At 45.9% G+C, this 21366-nt stretch overlaps 1 protein-coding gene across 1 annotated transcript in view; it reads left to right on the top strand.

Annotated features, from left to right (window-relative positions):
• Window positions 1-21366, top strand: part of MPP1 (membrane palmitoylated protein 1) — a 72741-nt gene that overhangs the window by 45804 nt on the left and 5571 nt on the right. Inside the window, exons 6-10 of the mRNA XM_036740558.1 lie at window positions 1598-1794; window positions 9211-9323; window positions 16864-16944; window positions 18012-18092; window positions 19671-19873. Coding sequence (XP_036596453.1) covers window positions 1598-1794; window positions 9211-9323; window positions 16864-16944; window positions 18012-18092; window positions 19671-19873 — 675 coding nt within the window. The remainder of the gene's footprint in view (window positions 1-1597; window positions 1795-9210; window positions 9324-16863; window positions 16945-18011; window positions 18093-19670; window positions 19874-21366) is intronic.

The raw sequence follows: 21366 nt of genomic DNA, 5'->3' as shown, positions 1-21366 counted from the left end.
CTCACAACAGCCCTGGGAAGTAGGTGTTGTTATCATCTCTATTTTGTAGTTGAAGAAATTAAGGCAGACAATGGTTCAGTGACTTAGCTAGGATCACCCAGCTAGTGAGTGTCTGAAGCTTCTGTATCCCCAGCACATAGTTCAGTAATAGGCACGGAGTAAGTATATAAATGCTGCCGTCCCCTGTGCCATGTTGGCTAAGGCCAGCACAACTGAAGCTGGTCCAAAGTGGTTCTGTATCTGTACCTAGCACTATGGGATAGGAGAGGTAGGAGTGTGGGTGGGGGAGTGGTCAGGATAGTCCAGGATCTGAGCTCCAGAGCCATCTCCCAGGCTATCTGGTCCAACCTCCTCATTTTACCAAGGAGGAAACTTATCCCCAGAGAGGTCAAGTGATTTGCCCAAAGTTACACAAGTAGTGAATTGCAGGGTCAGGATTTGAACTCAGGTCCTGTGACCCCCCAGGTTTGGTCTTCTAATCAGGTTTGTCCTTCAAGGAGCTGAGATGTGGACAGTTCAGAGGTAGGAAGCCTTGTTTGAGGCCAGATTAGCTGGTTTAGGAGGCTGAGAGGGATGACTAGGGCAGAGAGAGGGGCAACTAGACAGGGATCAGCTGGGAAGAGGGCTATGAAGCCCAGCTGCCAGCTGGCATGGCACAGCTGCATGGTGCCAGGAAGGCTGGGCTCCTCCTCCCCATGGGAGCTGTTTCTCCCTGGCTCTGGCCCAGGATAGGTATTTCCCAGTCTGATGGAAGTCTGTAAACCAAAGAGGCCTGATGGTCATTGACCTATACCACCGAAGCCGGGTTGCAGTGGGGATAGACACATGGCAGGGAAACAGTTGCTGCTCGTAAGGAGCTGGCATTCTCTTGGAGGGAAACTTGTTCACAGATCCACAAATACCCATTCCTGGATTAGAGAGCACAGGAGGTTAGGGAGGTTTGGGGTTGACATTAGAGAATGATGTCCCATCATCATCATCATAATAGGGTTAGGCTTAGGGTCGTTGTTTCTGTAGCTCTCAAAAGTTTGCATATATTATCTTGTTTGAGCTTCATAACAATTCTAGGCAGTAGGTGCTGTTATAATCCTATTTAACAGGTAAGAAAACTGAGGCAGACAGTGGTTCAGTGACTTGTTCAGGGTCACCCAGCTAGTGTTTGTGCTAGAATTTGAACTCAGGTCTTTCTGATTCCAAGAGCTGACACCTAACTGTACTGGAGACACAAGGCCTGAGTGAGAAGGGTCAGCCTCCCACTTCTTGGGGTAAACCTCGGAGGGTTTCCAATTTCTCATTTGTAAGATGACTAGCTTATCTTGGAAGTGATTTCCAGATCCAGAATTCGAGCTGAGACCAAGCTGTACCTAGGCCATGCTAGCCTTCACCATCCTCGCTCTAGTGCTGCTGCTGGAGTGTGGGACTGTGTACTCAAGTCACTGGGGTGGTCCAGGGTGTGGCTGATGGGGAGGCACCTGCCCCCTTGGGCATTGGGGAATGGCAGGACTTTGCTGGAGGGCAAGGCAGCCTGGGACATTTTCTTCCAAGCCTGGAGTAGGTTTCTTCAGCTGACACCCCCCCCCCCCACTTTGTTGTTCAGATGTTCATGAGGGCCCAGTTTGATTACGATCCTCAGAAGGATCCCCTGATCCCCTGCAAGGAAGCAGGCCTGAAGTTCGCCACAGGAGACATCATCCAGATCATCAACAAGGATGACAGCAACTGGTGGCAGGGCAGGGTAGAAGGCTCTGCCAGGGAGGCTGCGGGCTTGATACCCTCTCCGGAGCTGCAAGAGTGGTAGGTCAACGGGCCCCCAGAGGCAGGTGCATTCATCTCAACCGAGGAAGCATTGAGCAAGCCCCTGCTGGGTGCCAGGTGTGGCATGCAGAGGCCCCAAGGGAACAGTCTGTATGCCCACTAGGAGCTCACATACATGGAGAAAGAAATACATGTTGGGGTGGGGGAGGTGGGAGTGGTTGCAGGGCCAGAGATCCTAACACTGTGAGCAAAAGGGATTGAGAACAGGTCAGGACAAGGTGAGGAGATGCACTTCAGTGAGTCATCAAATCCAGTTCCATCACTGTGTAGGGGAGGAAACTGAGGTCCACAGAGCTGGTGACTTGGCCAGGGTCACACAGGTTAATTGAACCTAGGTCGTTTAACTCCAGATTCAGTCAACTCGGATGGAGACATTTCAACTCACTTGGGCTAAAAAAGTTACATGCCCAAGAGGATGGTGGAGAGAAGCTCACTGACTGTATTAGCAAGCATCCTGGCATACCCATGAGGGTCTTTGGTCTGCTTTTCTAAAGGAAAGCCAGCTTCAAAGGGGTGAACAATCTTACTTTAATTCAAGATATATAAGTAAAGAAGGTAAAGTTCGTTCACTAGTTCACGGGAAAGGTCAGTGCCCTGAAGGTGGAAAAAATACAAGCAGAGAAACATAGAAGGTCATTCATTAGTTCAGGGGAAAGGTCAGCGCCCTGAAGGTGGAGAAAATACAAGCAGAAATCATTTGCACAGAGATCCAATAGACAGGGGGCCAACTGTCTAAACAAAGTAATAGATACATAATCACCAGACAGGGAGTACCAATATTTGGGTTCACAAAGCCAGGGGTGGGGGTGAGGGGGGCAGGGCAGGGGTGCTTCTTAACAACAGCTACCCAGAATGGCTACCCAGAGTTGTCTGGCCAAATCACAAAGACCTCAGGCCAACGTTCATATGTATACATATACGCACACTTTTGGCTAATAGGCTCAGAGCCAGAAGGCATCACAACCCTCCTGACTCAGTGCCTAATTAGCTTAGTACCAAAAGGTGCGAAAGCCTTCCTGCAAGCAAGTCTCCCCATAAGCATGTTTCCCCTAAGCAAGTTTCCCTTAACTAAGTTCCTCCCCTAGTGGGTTCTATGTGACTCAGGATGTATTGCAACTGTGAACTGGGCCAGAGCTCAAAGCAGCAAGACATCCGTAGTTGAAATACCTGGGTACCTTTAGACCTTTAGACCCTGTTCCAAGGCAAAAAGGGAACACATGTGGTCACATAGGCCTATTAATGGACGGAGAAGATCTTACATTCCATTAACTCTACACTGACCTGTAATGTAACAGCTCATGAAAATGTTTCCATCAAAAAAGCTTAGGGCTCAGAGGGCAAAGATTGGGGTTTGAATCCTCCCTCCCCCTCTTCCTGCCCAGGGAATGGAATATTCATCACCTGGGCTATCACTCTTAGATTTGGAGAGGACTTTCCTCACTACAGTTTTGGACTTTTCCCCTTTCTGGGCTGACGGGGTTGGTGCAGCTAATTTCCAAGCTCCCTTCAACCTCAGAGCTCTCTGGCATGCATATTTGGGGAGAAGGCAAAGTCACTCTGAGTCCACATTTCACCAGAGCAGCTTGTGGTTAAGTCTGGGGAGACCTGGGTTCAAATTCTGATACTGCTACTTTCAAGCCTTGTCAAGCCAACAAACATTTATGTATTTATTTGCTTATTTATATTTTATTTTAAACTTAAATACACAATAAAAAATAAACATAAACTTAAATATGAAAACTTAAATACAAAATAAGAAAAGAAAACATTGCCATTTGCATAGCAGAACATGAGAGAGGATTCAAAATACATAACAATAAATTTCCAATCAAGAAATAAAGCTGTCCATCTTTTCTTTGCTTCCTTGTAAATTTTCTTTTGTTCTCTGCTGTGCAATTTTTACTTTGTTCTTTTTCCCCTACTTCCTCCCCCCGTCCTCCAAGAAGGTACAATTAATCAAGGATACATTTATACACACATACATACAGCAATATTCTAACCTTGTACTGCCTAGTTATTTTAAATAGTCTGAAACAATATTGATTAATATGGCTGACATATAGTGTAGTTTCCCTATTTTTCTTTTTTGATTAAATCTATTTTAGCTTTAACTTTGTCTGAGATCATGATTACTACCCCTGCTTTTTTTACTCCTGATCTTGATTTTGTGTGTCTCTTATATCCTGTCCTTCCTGACTCCTATGCTTTACTTCCACCTGCTACCTTGCCCTCCTATTACTTAACTTACCACCACTACTCCTCCCTCACCTTATCCTCTCCTCCTTCCCTATTCCATTAGCCTTTTATTTCTTTCTGAATTTAGAAGACTTTTATACCCTTTTATACACACACACACATACACACACACACACACACACACACACACACACACACGTATTTATATATATGTATCATATATATACAGAGAGAGAGTCTGAACACATAGGCAAAAATGCATATTTTCAAGAAATGAATGAAATTTTTGACAACATTTTATTTAATCAGAATATTAACAAATAACATCTTCAATATGATTTCCATCATTTGTGATGCACAGGTTGATGTGCTTTGCAAGATTCACGTGAACTTGATGCAGTAACTCCACATTGCCTCCAGACTTTAGGGACACCCTGTGTTATATGTGTGTACGTGTATACATATATATGTATATTTTATACACACACACACAAAATATATATTATATATACATATATATATATGTATAGTGTATGTATGTATTGTTCCCTCTTTAACCTATTCCCCATGAAAGTAGGGTTCCAGAACCACCAGCCCTCCTCCCCCATCTAATTCCTCTGTGTCAGTCCTTCCTTTTTTACCTCATTTGTATGTATAAGATAATTACTCTTTTTACCTTTTCCTAAACAGTATTACTTTTTAGAATCAATCATATCATGCTCAGGTCTACCCCAATCTTTCTTTTGAACTACTTAATTACTAATGACAATCTCAGACATACGTTTTACATTTCCTCATATTAAAAAGTAAACAGTCTGTCCTTTTTGAGTCCCCTAATTAGTCTTTGATATGTACCTTATACTTCTCTGGGATCTTATATGTAAAATCTTCTATTAAGTTAAAGGCTTTTTTTTAAACTCATTAAATACCCATTTAAGAAATTCATTAAATACCCATTTTTTTTCATTCAGGATTATGCTTAACTTTGCTGGGTGTGATATTTTCGGCTGCAGCCCAGTTCTTTTGCTCTTTGATATATAGTGTTCCAAGGCCTGCTGTCTTTTAGTGTCATCAGTGCTAGGTCTTGTTTGATTCTAATTATGGCACTGCGGTATTTAATTTTTTTTTTATTGCTCTAATATTTTCTCCTTGAGCTGGGGGTTTTGGAATTTGATTATGATTTTCCTGTGGGTTTTCCTCATAGGATCTCTTTCAGGTGGTGGTCAGTGGATTTTTTCTATTTCTAATTGTTCTAATGCTCCTCTAATGTTCCTCTTGTTCTAATGTTTCAGGATAATTTTCTTTAATTATTTTTTGTATTATTATATCAAGATTCTTTTTTTTGATCATAGCTTTCAGGTAGTCCAATTATTCTTATGTTTTCTCTTCTTGATCTGTTCTGTAGTTCAGTTGTTTTTCTTTTTTTTTCGTTTTGGGGTTTTTTTTGGGGGGGGCAGGGCAATTGGGGTTAAGTGACTTGCCCAAGGTCACTTAGCTAGTAAATATGTCAAGTGTCTGAGGTCGGATTTGAACTCAGGTCCTCCTGACTCCAGGACTGCTCACTGCACCACCTAGCTGCCCCTCAGTTGTTTTTCTTATGAAATGTTTTACATTCTCTTCTATTTTTCCATTCTTTATATTTTGTTTTATTATTTCTTGGTCTCTTATAACTTTGCTGGCTTCCCCTTGACCAACTCTAATTTTCAAAGAGACATTTTCTTCCTTATGATTCTGAATCCCCTTTTCTAATTGGTTGACTTTCTTTTCATAATCTTCTTGGTTTTTTTTGGATTTTTTAAAAATTTTTTCCTTAATCTCTCTTCTTTGATTTTTAAAGTGTTTTTTAAGTTCTTCTATGAATTCTTTTTGGGTAGGTGACCATTTGATATTACTCTTTGGGGTAGGAGAGGCTTTTTTTGTTTCAGTATCTTCCTCTGAAGACAAACTCTGGTCTTCTCTATTCCCATAGTAACTTTCTGTGGTTGGATTCTTTCTCCTTTTTTTTTTATTTGTAGCGATTTATTTTTTGTAATCACCTCTAGTCCTGGGATATGAGGGATAGTGCCTCTGGCCTCAGAGTTCTCCCCTCTGGCCTGGAACCAAAACCAAGAACTCTGCCCTCCTGTACATGCCCATAGTCAGTGACGTCCTGGCCCCACGGTTTCTGCACTCATCAGGTGGGTGCTGGTTCCTTCTCCCCTAGGGCCATGTCTAGGCAGCACAGCTGGGAGGTTAAAGTTCCTGTGGCTGGGGCTGAAGTTACCTCCCAAGCCAGCTAGCCCCAGGGTTCACCACTTGCTGTTTCAGCAGAACTAGCCTGGAAGTGTTTACTCTTCACCGGGACTAAACCTCGGTCCTGGGATTTTTCTTCTGATCTTCTCTGATTGTGAGGACCACTGTTCTACCCAACTCTTGTTTATGTTTTATTACTCTCTGCCCTAAGGCTCTATTTTATCTTCTTTGTGGGAGAACTCTGCAGAGCTTAGAATCATCTGACCTACTCCACTATCTTCCCAGAATCCTCTCAACAAGCATTTATTAAGTGCTCTGGACCTCAGTTCCCTGTTCTGAAAAATGAAAAGAGTTGGACTCAATAGCCTCTGAAGATCTTTTTGGCTCTAGATCTAGAATCACATGTGTGACTATGGAAAAGCCACCCGACCTTTGGGCCTCAGTTTCCTCATCTGTAAAGTGAGAGTATTGGACTTGATAGCTTAGGAAAACACTAAGGCTATCTTAGTATAGAATTATAGAGTTGGAGCTTGAAGAGACCTCAGCAAGCCATGTCACAGGTGAAGAAACTGAGGCCCAGAGAGGTAGTAACTTGCCCAAAGTCACACAGCATTTATTAAGTGTCTACTGTGTGCCCAGAGTGACTGTGCTAAACCCTGGGGAAACAAAAAGAGGCAAAGGATAGTCCCTGTACTCACAGAGCTGACAATTTAAGTAAGTAGTAAGAGGCAGTGTCAGAATTAGAACCCAGGTTCCCTGACTCCCAATCCAACAATCTTTATTGGGGCGGGGAGAGGAGAGGCAATCTTTTTGGTGGTGGAGGAGGCAATCGGGGTTAAATGACTTGCTCAGGGTCACACACACACACAGACACACATATACACTCACACAGCTAGTAAGTGTCCGAGGCCAGAGTTGAACTCAGGTCCTTCTGACTCCAGGGCCACTGCTCTGTCCAATGCAGTGCCACCTAGCTGCTCCCCAGCATTCTTTTTGAAAAGCAATGTTTCTTTTTTGTTATTCTAAACTCTATAAACATCGACAACATGAACATTTCCTTACAGAGAGGAGATTGTGAACAAAATTGCAAATCTCTGTTATGTAGAGCTGGTTTTTTTGAAAGTAGCTAATACATAGGATGAGTTAGTCCCAAGGCTGTTCCATTTGTCTGTGCTTCCCTCTGAGCCTCCTTCTGGTCAGTTCTATGTCCTTTTTGTAATTGTTCATTGATGATCTGCCCATTGCTGGTTTTCTACTTCATTATCGTTAATCCTCTGCTCCCCACCCCCTGAAAAAGCTCATCCCCTGTAACCAACAAGCCTAGAACCACCTACACATTCACACTGGCCATGTCTGAGAATGGGTTTCTAATCCATCACCTGCCGTCAAGATGCCAAATTCCATACTCTCTTCATTGTGTTGTGCTGTCTCTGTTCAGCTCATCCCCAGAAGACAGTGAGGAACAGTGAACAGAAGTTTCAAAGAGGCCAATTTGGGCTTTGATGTCAGGAAAAACTTGAGGCTGCCTCAGAATGGCCTAGGCTGTCCTAGAATGGTCGAGGCTGCCTCCGGAAGCCACGAGTTTCCCCTTCCTTGGGGCTTCCAGCAGAGGCTAGACAATCACTTGTGTATGAGAGTGGGGATTCCTTCCAGGTGTGAGTTAGAGTAGGTAACCATGAAAGTCATGTGACTCTAAATTCTTTGAGTCTGTGAATAAGGAAGATGTGCATTGATAATCTACTTTTGCTCAGTCTCTCTGCCCACTATCTCTGTCTCATTTTCCTCATCTGTAAAAGGGGGGGAGCCAGTCCATTCTGTAGTATTGTAGTGACTGAGATGACTCTTTTACCTGGACCTAAAATGTACCTTACCTGCTTTTCCATTTATTAGATTGCTCTGTGTTCTAAATGCTGACTCTAACGGAAAGCACAGAGTTGCTTTTTCCTGTATTCGAAATGAGAAGCTGAAGAGAGACTCAAGGGCACCTATTGTGATGCTCAGCCTTGCAGATTTCTCAAATACGCAAGGCCTTGGGCCCCTGTCTCATCCTCGAGTGGGCCGCCGTCTCATCTTTGTCTTGCAGACATGCCTAACTGGCTGGCTGACATGTCTCTCCCTTTTTCTCCCCCCTCTATCTCTCCTATGCATGCAGTCACACAGCTTCCCTCAGCTCACCCTGGCAGCTGAATTGTTCACTTTTGTCTCAATGCCAGCCTCCAGGACTGTGCACCTCGCCCTCCCCCCACCAGGGTGAGCACTAACTGGGTCCCAGAAGCTGCTTCACCTCTCCTGCTCCCAACCTCATCAAAGCTGCTTGTTTCCTGTCCCTTATGTAGGACTCTCTTAAGTCCAAAACTCTATAAATATGCTGTTATATTCACTGACACTTTGAGATCCATCACTCTGGAAAAAAGGGCACAAACTCCCTCAGTGTCAAGAAATGAATTTGAATGATCCGAGGTGTGGGCTGGGCACCAGCAGGAGCTGCCTCGCTTAACCAGGGCTCCCATCTGCCCTCCTTGTGAACACTGATTGTCCTTGTCCAAAGAGGGCCCCTCATCTGCCATGAGGCCTGACAATGTCTGAATGAGGAAAGAAGGGGAAATGGGGGAGGGGCAGGCAGGGACAGAGACAGCCAAAACTTCGGACCTTTTGGTGACTCTGGGGACACTGAGAGGAGCCGAGAAAGGTCTGCTGAGTGACTCTGGGATGCTTTGAGCTGTAGCTTGTCCTGGGCCACTCTCTTTGTGGGGCTCTAACCCTCACCCCCAGTCTTGTGCTTACTTCAGAGAGGGGAGAGGGGGAAGGAGGAAGAAAAACCCCTAGGTGGTGGCAATGAAAAAGGAAGGTGGACAGCAGTCACTGGCACCTTTGGAGGGCCTGAGCGAGGGGGGAATGTGGGTGGGGGACTGAACCTTCAACTACCACCCACCCCCCACTGAGTATTTTTGGGCTTGGTTCCCTCAGGAGAGTGGCGAGTGTGGCCCAGTCAGCCACTCGGGCTGAGTCCCCAAGCTGCAGCCCCTTTGGGGGGAAGAAGAAGAAGTACAAAGACAAGTACCTGGCGAAGCACAGCTCAAGTAAGCTGGGGGACCCCCAATGTCCCCTCCACCCTTCCCCAGGGAGCCTTCCTCCTCCTCAGGGCCAGCCTGTTCCTTCCTTGGGAGGCAGCGTGGGATGAGAGTTGTATGGGACTCCATCCATGCCTCTCTCTGGACCCTCTGCTGCCACCAGCTGGGTGGTAACTGAGGATCACTGGGGCTCAGAGGCAGAGGCCTGGAGGCTCACTTCCTACCTGCCCTGCCAATTCAGTGTCCCAGGCACCCTTTCAGGCACCCCTCAGCTGGTAAGTGGCAACAGAGACAGTAAGAGGACAGCCCTTCTTACCCTTGAGAAAAGCACTTACCTCCGGGCTTGTTGTGAGGATCCAATGAAGTCATGTGTGTGGAGAAAGGGTTCTGAACCTCCCAGAAGTGGGATGTCTTAGGGTGGTTATGACCCCTTTTCCTTCCCACTTGGGGACAAGACTCTTTGCCACTCTCAGAGAATGGCCCCATTTCTCTGGCACTCTAAGGTTTGCCAAGTGCTGCCTGATGTCATCCCATTGGAACCCTGCAGCAACTCAGGAGGTAAGTAAGGCCCCTTAGCAGCCCCTTTTGTTTTTATAGTTTAGGACACTGGAGCTCACCAAGGTAACTTGCCCAGGGTTATGAGTGCCTGACCCATGACTGGAACCCAGGCCTTCGTGGCTCTTAAGTCCAACACTCTATCTGCTGTTGGGCAAATGTGAAAGTAGGAGGCTGAAGGATCTACTTCTCAGACGAATCAAATAAAACATATAGATTGATAAGGGAAGCGAATTATATTGAAATCCAGTGATCGTAGTATTAAAAATAAACCCCCAGGTTGGCGGAGCTTAGGCCCAGAGCCCCTGCTTTAGGGAAGATTTCATGTCAGAGAATCTAAGTCTGAATCATGGATTGCCTACTAGGTAGTACTACTCATGTTACCTCTGGCGGGTTTACACTAAATTAGGGGCTGGCAGTGCAAGGGGTCCCTGACCTCAAGGAGATTCCTTTCTCCTGGAGGTCACAGCTTAGGTCCATCTGAGTAAATAGAAGGCATTTGAATGAAGGAGGGAGGGTAGCACCTGGGGAGGTGGGGAACAGGCAGGAAAGGCTTCATAACGGAGGCGGGGCCTGACAGGACCTAGAAGAAATCGAAGTATTCTAAGAGGCAGAGTGGGAGAGGTAAGGAGCATTCCAGGCTGAGGGGACAAGCCTGGCAAAGGAACTTGACAGTCATTCTTGCCTCTTAATGCACTAATAGACCATTTGGGGAGTGATTTGAAATGTCTGGAAAAAGCAGGTTTAGGTTGATTGTAGACCTCTGTAAATGCCAGGCTAAAGACTGCATCTTTTATCATAGAGGCAGGAGGGAACCACCAAAGATCTTTTTAGCAGGGAAACGACGTGGTCAAATATGTCTTAAGATCTGCTAGGGGGCGCCACAGTGCACTGGGCTGGGAGCCAGGGAGACCTGACTGCCGGACCTCAGATACTTCCTTAGCTGTGTGACCCTGGGCAAGTTACTTAATGTCAGTTTGATCAGCTGTAAAATGGGGATCATAACCTCCTCCTGGAGTTGTCATGAGGATCAAATGAGATCATATTTGTAGAGCACTTTGCAAACCTTAAAGCTCTCTATAAATGTGAGCTGTTATTATTGTTATAGGGTGGAATGGTAAGGGCAAAGACTGGGAGCAAGGAAGCTAATTAGTAGGCTCTAATAATAACGAGGTAAAGGTTGATGAGAACCTGAATTAGGGTTGTGGCTGTGTGAGTTGAGAAGGGGACAGATGTGAAGACTTGAATTGATGACATTTGATAACTGAATGGCTGGGTGGGGGGAAGGAATTAGGGTAAGGGGAAGAATCAAAGATGAAACAGTTTCAGGTTGAAACCTGGAAGACCAGAAGCATACCCTCGATAGAACCTCGATAGAAATGGGGCAGTTGGAAAAGATCATGTGTTCTCATTTGGACATATTGGGTTTGAGTTAGCAATGAGACATCTAACTAGAAATGTGCAGCAGGCATTAGGTGGTGTGGGCCTGGATTTCAGGAGAAAAATTCCATCTTGGGTATATCAATTTAAGCGTCATATGCACAAGACAGTGGAGCTCAGAGGAAGTGATGAGCTCACCCGTGGGAAGAATAACAAGAGAAGACAAGGCCAAGGTCAAGGTTCTAGAGAGCCAATATCCATGCTTGCAGTGGGGGTTAGGAAGAGGGGCTGCAGTGAGGGAGACTGAGAAGGAGGAGGAGAGCCAGGGGAGAGCAGTTTTGGAGGTTGGGGAGGGTGCTTCAAACAGGTGCTTAAGGGCAGTTGCCCCCAGGTCAAATAAGATAGAGAAATTTTCCAAGATCATTGGTTTTATCAGGTCACTGTTAAAGAAAGCAGTTGGGGCCAGCTGGGTGGCGCAGTGAGTAGCACATTGGCCCTGGAGTCAGGAGGACCTGAGTTCAAATCCGGCCTCAGATACTTGTCTGACCTTGGACAAATCACTTAACCCTAGTTGCCCTGCCTTCCCCCCTAGAAAAAAAAAAAGAATAAAGAGAGAGCAGTTTTGGAGCCAGATCTCAAAGGGTTGAAAAATGAACAAGAAGTAATTCTCTGGACACAATTCATGGGGATGTGTCTTTTTAGGAGTTTGGCTTTGAACAGAAGAAAAACTCTAGCTAGCTTGAGGGGATGGGGGGATCAAAGGAAATTTTTGGTTTGTTTGTTTTTAAAGCATCAGGGAGAACTATCTATGTGTGGAGCCAGTGCAGAGGGAAGGAAATGGGAATAGGATGGGATGAAGGACATGGGGATTGGTGCTGGCATTGGAAAAAGAAAGGCTCCCCTTTCACTGTGGACAGGATTGAAAGAAGGAGCAGAGAATGAGCCATTGGGGAAGCAGAGGGGAAGCGGGAGCTCATGGGAGAGACTTGAGTTTTCTTGGTGAAATAGGAGAGAACGGTGAAGGAAGGGGTAGGTGCTGGCATTTTCTCTGGCTGGCCCCCATGTCTGGAACACTCTTCCTCCTCATCACCACCTTCTGGCTTCCTGGCCAAAATCCCACCCTCTCCAGGAAGAGGGGAGGATCTGGTTGGTACAACAGCTGCCCCAAGGAGCATGATGGAGTTAATTGGGATAAAGATCAATGGATAAAAGACAAAATTTCCATGTAGGTGAGGTCAGGTCATATAAATTGTTAGTGGACTTCCTCCATCAGTGTTCATCACTCTATGAGTGGGAGCAAAGAAGGCAGATGTGGGTCACCCCGAGCTGGAGTTTGGCAAGGTAAGAGCAGCAGAAGGACATGGGATTACAGGATTTGTGGGGAGCAAACTGTGAAAGGAAGAAAAGGAGGTCAGAATGGGCTACATGGACTTGGAAAACAGGGAGGAGTGAGAGGCCAGTGGCCATAGTAAGTCTAAAGTCGTAGGAGAGATGAGACAAAGGGAGAGATGGAAGGGCAGGAGGCTGTGATCAGAGCTCAAGATTATAGAGGTAGAATCCTTATGGGGAAAGGTAAGATCAAGGGAATCTCTATGTGGGATAGAGGTCGGTAAATGGAGAGATGAGCGTGTTTGAGAACATGTCAGCATGTCTATGAAAGTCCCAGAATATAAGAGCAAGGGGTGAGGGGTAGAGCAGAACATGATGAGCTGTGTCACTGATCTTCCCCTTCCTAGGCCTGTAAAATGGGGGTGCAGTGTGTTCATGAGAACAAACCCCAAAATCGGAAATGGTTTTAGAAAGAAATTTATGAGGTCTTTTGGTAGAGAGAGAACCAGAAGGAAGGGGTGGCCCCCTCCCCCAAATTCTGGAAAATTTACATTACATAGGACTTTGGCAAAGCTTTCTCTGAACATGAGTCACACATAAAGCATCTGATAAAGCTATCCTGTACAGCCACGTGTGAATCACACGTGCTTCAGTTAAGCAATTTCACTGAGAGGGTGGCTGGAAAGCCAGGGAGATTGAGACAGATGTGAGTAGATGTAAAAATAAAATTTGAATGAGGCTAGAACACAGAAAGAAGCCAAAACACAAGCTTGGGGGGACCCCAAGCAAGAATGCTTTGGGGGGATCCAGGATCTATGGGATCCCCAAAGTCCTCGTAGCCATCTCCAGCATTCCTAGAGAGTTATTGAGATCAGGCATCATTCTGGTGCAAGCAGTCTTTAAGCACATAAAGTTGGATTTAAACAGTATAATAATGAATTCATTTTCTGAACGATATAATCAAGCATTTTTTCCACAAGTGCAAGATCATAAATGGCTTGCACTACTTAGGAGAAAGGACTCTCTATTTGATAAGAACTATTGGAAAACTGAGAAGCAGTGGGAAGTCCTGGGAACTGGGAAGTCCTAAATGGACTTAGACCAGCATGTTATATCATATACCACAGTAAATCTCAAATAGATACATCAATCCATCAATAAACATTGTTTAAGCACCTGCCACATGCCAGGTACATGCTATGTGCTAAAGACAGTCCCTGCCTTCAAGGAGCTCACAATCTCATGGGAAAGGACAACTATGTATCAACAAGTGAAATACAGGATAAATTGGAAATCAACAAGAAAGAAGGCACTTCCACATTAATGGGGATCAGGAAAGGCTTTTCCTGGCAAAGGTGGGATTTTAGCAGGGACTTGGGAGGCCAAGGAAGCCAGGAGGTGAGGATGAGGAGGGAGAGCATTCCAGGCATGGGGGACAGGAAGGGCAAAGTCCTGGAGTCCAAAATGGGGTGTATTGTTCATGGATCAGGAGTGTGGGAGGGAAGTGAGGTTTAAGAAGATTGGAAAGGTGAGGGAGGGGCAAGCTATGAAGGGCTTTGAATAGAGGACTTTATATTTGACCTTGGCATTGATAAGGAGCCACTGAAGTCTATTGAGTGGGAGTGGAGAGGGCAACATGGTCAGACCTGCTCTGTAGAAAAATCACTTTGACACCTGAATGGGGTGGGGTGGGGGAGGGGAGACCTGAGGCAGGCAACTTCCCCAGCCAGCTATTTTAATAATCTAGGCATGAGGAGAGGAGGACTTACACCAGGGTGGGGGCAGTGTCAGAAGAGGGAAAGGGGATCATTCAAGAGATGTTATGAAGATAAAATTGATGGCCTTAGCAATAGATCGAATACGGATGGGTGAGGTATTAAGGACGACACTTGGGTTTTGAGCCTGGTTGACTGGCAGTATGGTGGTGCCCTCAATGATAAAAGGAAAGTTCCAAAGTGGGGAAGATTTGGGCAGAAAGATAATGAGTTCTGTTTTGGGTATTTTGAGTTTGAAATATCTACAGGACATCTATTTGGAGATGTCTGAAAGCCAGTTAGAGATTCAGGATTGGAGATCAGCAGAGACATTGGGGCTGCGTAAATCAACCTGAGAATCATCAGCATAGAGATGGTCATTGAATCTATGGGAGCTGATGAGATCCCCAGGTAACAGGGGCCAAAGAGAAGAGTGCCTAGGTCAGATATGTAACCTATGTCTAAATGGTTAAATCATGAAAATATTTTGGGGCAAGATAGATGGAACTACCTTTCATAATTTTGCTAAGGGGGAAATTAAAAAAAGTTGTTTTTTTTTAATATCATGTATATTTTCCAACATTCCTTCTCTAAAGGGGGAATAATGAACTAAAGAAGGAATAGAGGAAATCACAAATGGATCATAGATTTAGAACTGAAAGGGACCTTATAGGCTTCCCATTCCAACCCTCTCATTTTACAGGTGAGGAAACTAAGGCCAGGAGAGGTTAGGTGACTTGCCCAGGGTCACACAGCTGCTAAGGGGCTAAAGTGGAACTTGAACCTAGCTCTTCCTGACTCCAGTCCAGTACCTGAGGCACTATACCACAAATTTGAATTATATAAAATTGGAAAGATTTTGCATGAACAAAATCAAGGTGACAAAAATAAGATAAGGAGAATGTAATTGGGAAAAAATTTTTTAATTCTTTAATAAAAGTCTGCTATGCAAGATTTATTGGGATTTAACACTATTGCCTAATGGATAAGTGGTCAAAGGAGATGAACAAACAACTCTCAAAAGAAAAATTGCCCACTGTGAATAATCATATAAAAGAATGAACTAAAGCAGTTATGATACAAGTGAGGAATATAAATCCAAACAAGTCTGAGGTTTCATCTAACACCAAACGGAATGCTAAAGATAGCCAAGAATGGAAAGGCATTTTTGGTCGATCTGCAAATTGTTCCAACCTTTCTGAAAAGCAATTTGGAATTAGGCTTCTTTAAAAAAATGTGACTACGAAAAGTATTCATTTATTTTGATCCAGAGATCTCACATCCCAAAGACACCATATCTGTATGCAGCGAAACCAGTTATAGCAAGACTTTGGGGGTAAGCAGAGGACTGCAAACAAAGTCAACCAGCCAATTTCCCTAGCTAACCAGCCTTCCTTTGTGACAGAGGAATAAAAGCATTTCAGCAAAAGCAACTGACATGAGCTGGGTCTGACAGTGTCTGTGGTGTGCCAGAGGCCTAGTTCTCCACTTTGCAAAAAGGGCCGGCTCGGAAAATTTGCTTAGTCGTTTTCTAGGACCAAGCTTGTGATCACTCAGTATTCAGTTTTTTCCCCTTTCCATTAATGTTGTTGTAGTCGTTGTACATAACTTTTTCAAATCTCTTGCTTATTTCGTTCTGTATTCACACAAGTCTTCCCAGGCATCTCTGAATTCTGCAGTGAAATTAGGGTCAGGGTTATTCCAACACATTCATGTCCCACAATTTGGCCCTTCCTCAGTTGATGGGAACCCACTTGGTTACTAGTTCTATGAATATTTTGGTGTGGATGGGACTTTTTCCTCCTTTGCCCCTAGCAGTGGGATCTCTGGGTCAAAGGGCTATGGACATTTTTCTCATTTTCTTTATATAATTCCAAATTGCTTTCCAGAAGGGTTGGACCAATTCGTAGCTAGCCTATGTCACAATGATGTATTAGTATGCCTGTTTTCCCATAGCTTCCAGCATTGACTTTTTCTGTCCTTTGTTTTCTTTCTCAATTTGCTGGGTATGGGCTGAACTCCCAGTTAATTAGGTAATTAATATATGATCACCTATCATTAGGAAGTGACCTTCTGCTTGTTAATATTGGCTGACCTTGGGGCAAATTCCCTCCCTTCTCTGGGCCTCACTTTCCTTGCCTGTAAAATGGACTGGGTGTGTATATTTTTGTTATCCACGTACTTGAACTTGGGCTCCAGGATTTCAAAAATGCTTAGGACACTCAAGTATTTCTTCAAGAATGGTTTCCACACCAGTGGCTCTGGAGACAGAAGGCTTGGGTTCAAATCCTGCCTCTATTGCTTACTTGCTGTGTGACTTTGGGCAAGTCACTGCTCCTCAGTTTCATTCTCTTTAAAAGGAGGGAGTTGGGTTAGATGACCTTTGAGGTCCCTCCCAGCTATAGACCAGAAGATGGCAAAAGAAAGGGACTGGGAAGGAAGTTGAGATCTTCCCCAATGCTTGGAGTGATGATGTCCACGGTACCTGCTGGGCTGCTGACTCCGGTTGGCTTCTCTTTCTTTGCCTTTAGTTTTCGATCAGTTGGATGTGGTTTCCTATGAGGAAGTCGTGCAGCTCCCTGCATTCAAGAGGAAGACCCTGGTCCTGATAGGTGTGTGAAGAGGCCTGCATTCTTCAGGCAGCAGCCCTGGCTTGCCCCACTGGCAGCAGAGAAAAGCTTCTACCCTCACTGGAGAAGTGCCCACTCCAGTGGCATTCACCCCCAGAAAGAGGGGTGAAAGGCAGCAGAGGCACCATTAGAAGGGCATGCCTGGAGTTGGCGGGGAGGGAGGGCAGGGAGAGGCGGGTGGCAGCCTTTGGCTAGATTCCAGAAACATGGTGTCTGTCCTGGCATATGGCTGGGAGCAGCAACTCAACACAGGAACCTCAAGGGAGGGAGTCCTGTTAGGGGGCCAGACATAGGGCTAGGTGTTGGGGTACAGAGACCACGATGAAACAGTCCCTGGCCTCCAGGAGCTTACAGTCAGTCTGAAATATATACAAAAAGATGTCTAGGTTAGGAGATAAGAGGAGCAGGAAGTTTCAAGAAGAGGAGGGAGAGTGTATCAGGCTTGAGGAACAGGCTGGTTGGGTCAAAGTCATGGCCTTCAGCTTGAATTCTCCAAGAGAGAAAAGCAGAAACTTCTGTCACCCACTTCTGGTGCTTTGGCACTAGAAGGATCTTTGATCTTATGAGAGAGAGACAGAGACAAAGTGAGAGAGACAGGCAGAAGAGAGAGGGAGAAAGGGAAGGAGAGAGGGTGGTCCATCCACATTGAACATGAAGCTGGAAGCTTTTCTTGAAGGTTCCCCAGAATGTTTAAAGATAATTTACCATGTGGACACCTGAACTTTTGTAGAAATGGCCTAGACAGAGAGAGAGAAGGGCTTAAGGAAAGAGGCATTTGTCCCTCCCTTCCCTGGGGGAAGAAAGGAAGGATGCTTGCCTAGCATTAGGCCCCCTGGCCCACCTGCTCTGCTCTCCTCTCCCCTGTCAGTTCATATACTTTAGTCAGAATGGCCAGTAGCTGCTGGGATCTGTTCTAGCTGGAGTTGAATCGCAGGAAGCCAACTGGCACAGCTCTGCTCTGCCCTGACTTTCCCCTTTCCCAGAGTGGTGGTGGCAGCCCAGCTGCTGCTAAATTCTACCTGCTGGCTTTCTCTTCTCTCCCCAAACAGGAGCCAACGGAGTAGGTCGCAGCCACATCAAGAATGCCATGGTCAGCAAGAATCCAGAGAAGTTTGTGTACCCAGCTCCATGTGAGTGTCCCTTGGGAGCTTCATAGCCAAGCTCTAATCTGGAAGTCAGTTCATGTGCAGATTGGGGGGAGGGGAGGGAGGCTGCATTTAAGGCCTAAGCAAACTGTGAAACCTGTAGCAATAGACTGCCAGAGCAGGTGTCTTGGCCTTGCCTCTGCCCTAGTGCCTCATGATCCTGGTGGTGGAGAAGCTAGTTTCTTGTCATGCTCACAAGCTAAGTTGTCTTTGGCTTAGTCCTTACTCTTTGACCTGAGCCAAGAGTTACATCTTGGCATTGCCCCTGATCTTTCTGTGCTTGAGTCCTTGGCCTTGGCGTCTGATACTATAGTCAGCCATTTGGTCAGTTACCTTCCTTGCCAGCTTTGGGCCAATGGCCCCTCTTTGCCCAGGTGGTGGGGATGGCATTGAGTTTTGTCTGCTTCCAGTATAGAGGGTAACTGCCTGATGGGTGTGATGCCTTCAGCTCATTTTCCCAATGTCACCTGGCTACTACCGTGATTGTGGCTGTATCTTCCTCAGCCAGGGAGAGCAAAGGGGCAGATGAGCCCAGCAGCCCCATGGCCTTCTTACCTCCCATAGCCAATGTTAACCTCCCCTATAGACATTTCTAAGTAGGTGCAATGCTCTGGAGAAACTGAAGTGAGCAAAAGGCAACAAAATGCTTCCTTTCCTTCAAGGAACTTATTGTCTATGGCATTCCTTTGTGCAGTAAGTATTAAGCACCTACTCTGCTCAAGGCGAGGGGCAGAGTGACTGGCTTAGTAGATAATGAGCCAACCTAAGAAGTGGGAAAGTCCAGGTTCAAGCCCCGACTCTGGCACATGCCAACCGTGTGACTCTGGCACATGCCACCCGTGTGACTCTGGGCAAGTCACTTTAGCCCTCATTGCCTAGGCCTTTCTCTTTAAAGGCAGGTTGTCCATCTGTGTTGGTGGGAGGAGTTTCCACACTGGAAGTTCCTCTCTGATGAAATCACAGCTCCATATTCTCCCCTCCTATCTCCTTCAAAACCCACTAGGGATACAAAAATAAAATGCAAAACAATCCCAGCTTTTCAAGATCATCCATTCTAATGGGTGGAGATGAGCGGAGCAGGGAGAGGCACAATACTGTTCACAGAAGTAAATGCAAAGTGAACAGAAAGGCTTTTTATAGGAGGGAGAGAAGGTCATACCAGGAAAGGCCACCTGGAAGAAATCTTGAAGGCATTCTGAAGGAGGCAAGGCGGCGGTGAGGAGGGAGAGCATACCAGGCATGGGGAACACGTTGTAAAGGGGCATGGTGATGAAAGATGCAATGTCGTATCTGGGAAACAGCAAGTCAGCCAATTTGACTGGAACAGAGTATGGGAGTGGGGTGGGGGTGGAAAAGAACAGGAAATAAGTGGGGAAAGAGGTTGGATCCCAATTGTGAAGGGTTTTAAATGCCAAACAGGCATTCCTACATTAGGCAGCAGGGAACCAGTGAAGGCTTTTGAGCAGGGAAGTGACCTGGGAAGCCCTCTGCTTTGGGAAGATGTTTGGCAGGAAACTGAGGGAGAGAAGCCTGAACTTGAGTGTTCTTGGCTCTTGTCTGCAGATACCACCCGACCTCCAAAGAAGAGTGAAGAAAATGGGAAGGATTATCACTTCATTTCCACCGAGGAAATGACCAAGAATATCTCAGCCAATGAATTCTTAGAATTTGGCAGCTACCAAGGCAATATGTTTGGCACCAAATTTGAAACATTGCACCAAATCCATCAGCAGGACAAAGTTGCCATCCTGGACATTGAGCCCCAGGTGAATGGACTGAGGTCCTGGACCTCATGGATGAGCAGAGGGATGGGCCAAAGAACTTTGCTGCCTGCTAGCTTCACTTGGTCGAAATAGAAAAGCATCCCAGTGGAGTAGCCATCACTAGACAGTAGGAAATAGCAAGGCACCCATACTTAATGATAGGAAGAAGACTTAGCTTCAGGTTGGTGGGGGAAGGGCAAGGGTGTCCTTTGAAAAAAAGCTTCCCTGTTTGTTGGCTCCTGCGGCCTACTATAACTTAGTGTTGTGCTGACCAGGAAGAGGGAGAAACTAGGTTGGGCATCAGCAGAGAAGGCATTTTGCAAAAATGGGAGAAGGGGGGGAAGGGGGAGGGAGAGGGAGGGAGGGGGAGAGAGAGAGAGGTGGGGAGAGGGAGAAGTGGGGGGGGAGAGGGAGAGGGAGGGAGAAATGGAAGGAAGGAAGGATGGATTTATGTAGCCCCTCGTCAGCCTCCCTGAAATGGAGTGGGTTGGTGTGTGAGCTCAGGTCAGCTCTCACAAGTCCCTTTTTCTTCCCCCATGGAGAAGGGCTATTGCTACATTTAGGGTTTGACATGTACCTTGGATCTGGGCTGGGAACGTGGTAGGTTTTTAAAAACATTTTTTTTAGCAGTTCTCTTTCAGTATAATTGTTTGCTTTGTCACCTTATGCATTTTGCTTTACACCTTTGAAAAATTCTCCTGAGAAGAGGCCCATAGGTTTCCTCAGCCTGCCAAAGGTGTGGGGGGCAGGGGAGAGGAGGGAAGGAGGGTCCATGCCTTCGAGGTTTCTGGGAAACCTTTGAGTTATCTCTCCCTTAGACACTATGGAAACTTTGTTTACCAAGGGAGAGTTCCATGGAGGGAAGTATTTGTTTAATTGAACAAAGATTGTTAGGTGCCTTCTGTCACTTTTAAAATAGATGAGTAGAATATTTTCTGTTTCCATCAAACCAAACCCTGATCCCCTATATTTATTTGTGTGTGTGTGTGTGTGTGTGTGAGGGGAGGGGACGGGAAGTGCCTTCTTACATCTCTTCTTTGAGGTCGCACGCAGGTTTGCAAATCTTCCCCTCAAGAAGTAATTTATGACCTCAGCCAAGCCCCCCCGCCCTCCGCCTTTCTGGGCCTCAGTATCCTCTAAAATGAGCATTGTAAAGAAGTGGGCATGGGGCAGCTAGGTGACACAGTGAGTAGAGCACCGGCCCTGGAGTCAGGAGGACCTGAGTTCAAATCTGGCCTCAGACACTTGACACACTTACTAGCTGTGTGACCTTGGCCAAGTCACTTAACCCCAATTGCCCTGACTTCCCCCCTCAAAAAAAAAGACCAAGTGAAAAAAAGGAAAGAAGTGGGCAGATTGAGCCTGGAGAAGAAGCCTCAGGGGGACCTGTGTGCTAGAAGGGCTGGCCTGACGAAGAGGGCCCCAAACCAGGGGCAGGGGCATCCTGAAGTTTGGTATCTAAGAAAGCTTCCCAATTCTTAGAGATCTCCCAAGGT

Source organism: Trichosurus vulpecula, assembly GCF_011100635.1.
Source record: "Trichosurus vulpecula isolate mTriVul1 chromosome X unlocalized genomic scaffold, mTriVul1.pri SUPER_X_unloc_2, whole genome shotgun sequence".
Classification (NCBI taxonomy): domain Eukaryota; kingdom Metazoa; phylum Chordata; class Mammalia; order Diprotodontia; family Phalangeridae; genus Trichosurus; species Trichosurus vulpecula.
The sequence above is the reverse complement of the archived record's forward strand: the minus strand, read 5'-3'. Positions and strand labels throughout refer to the sequence as shown.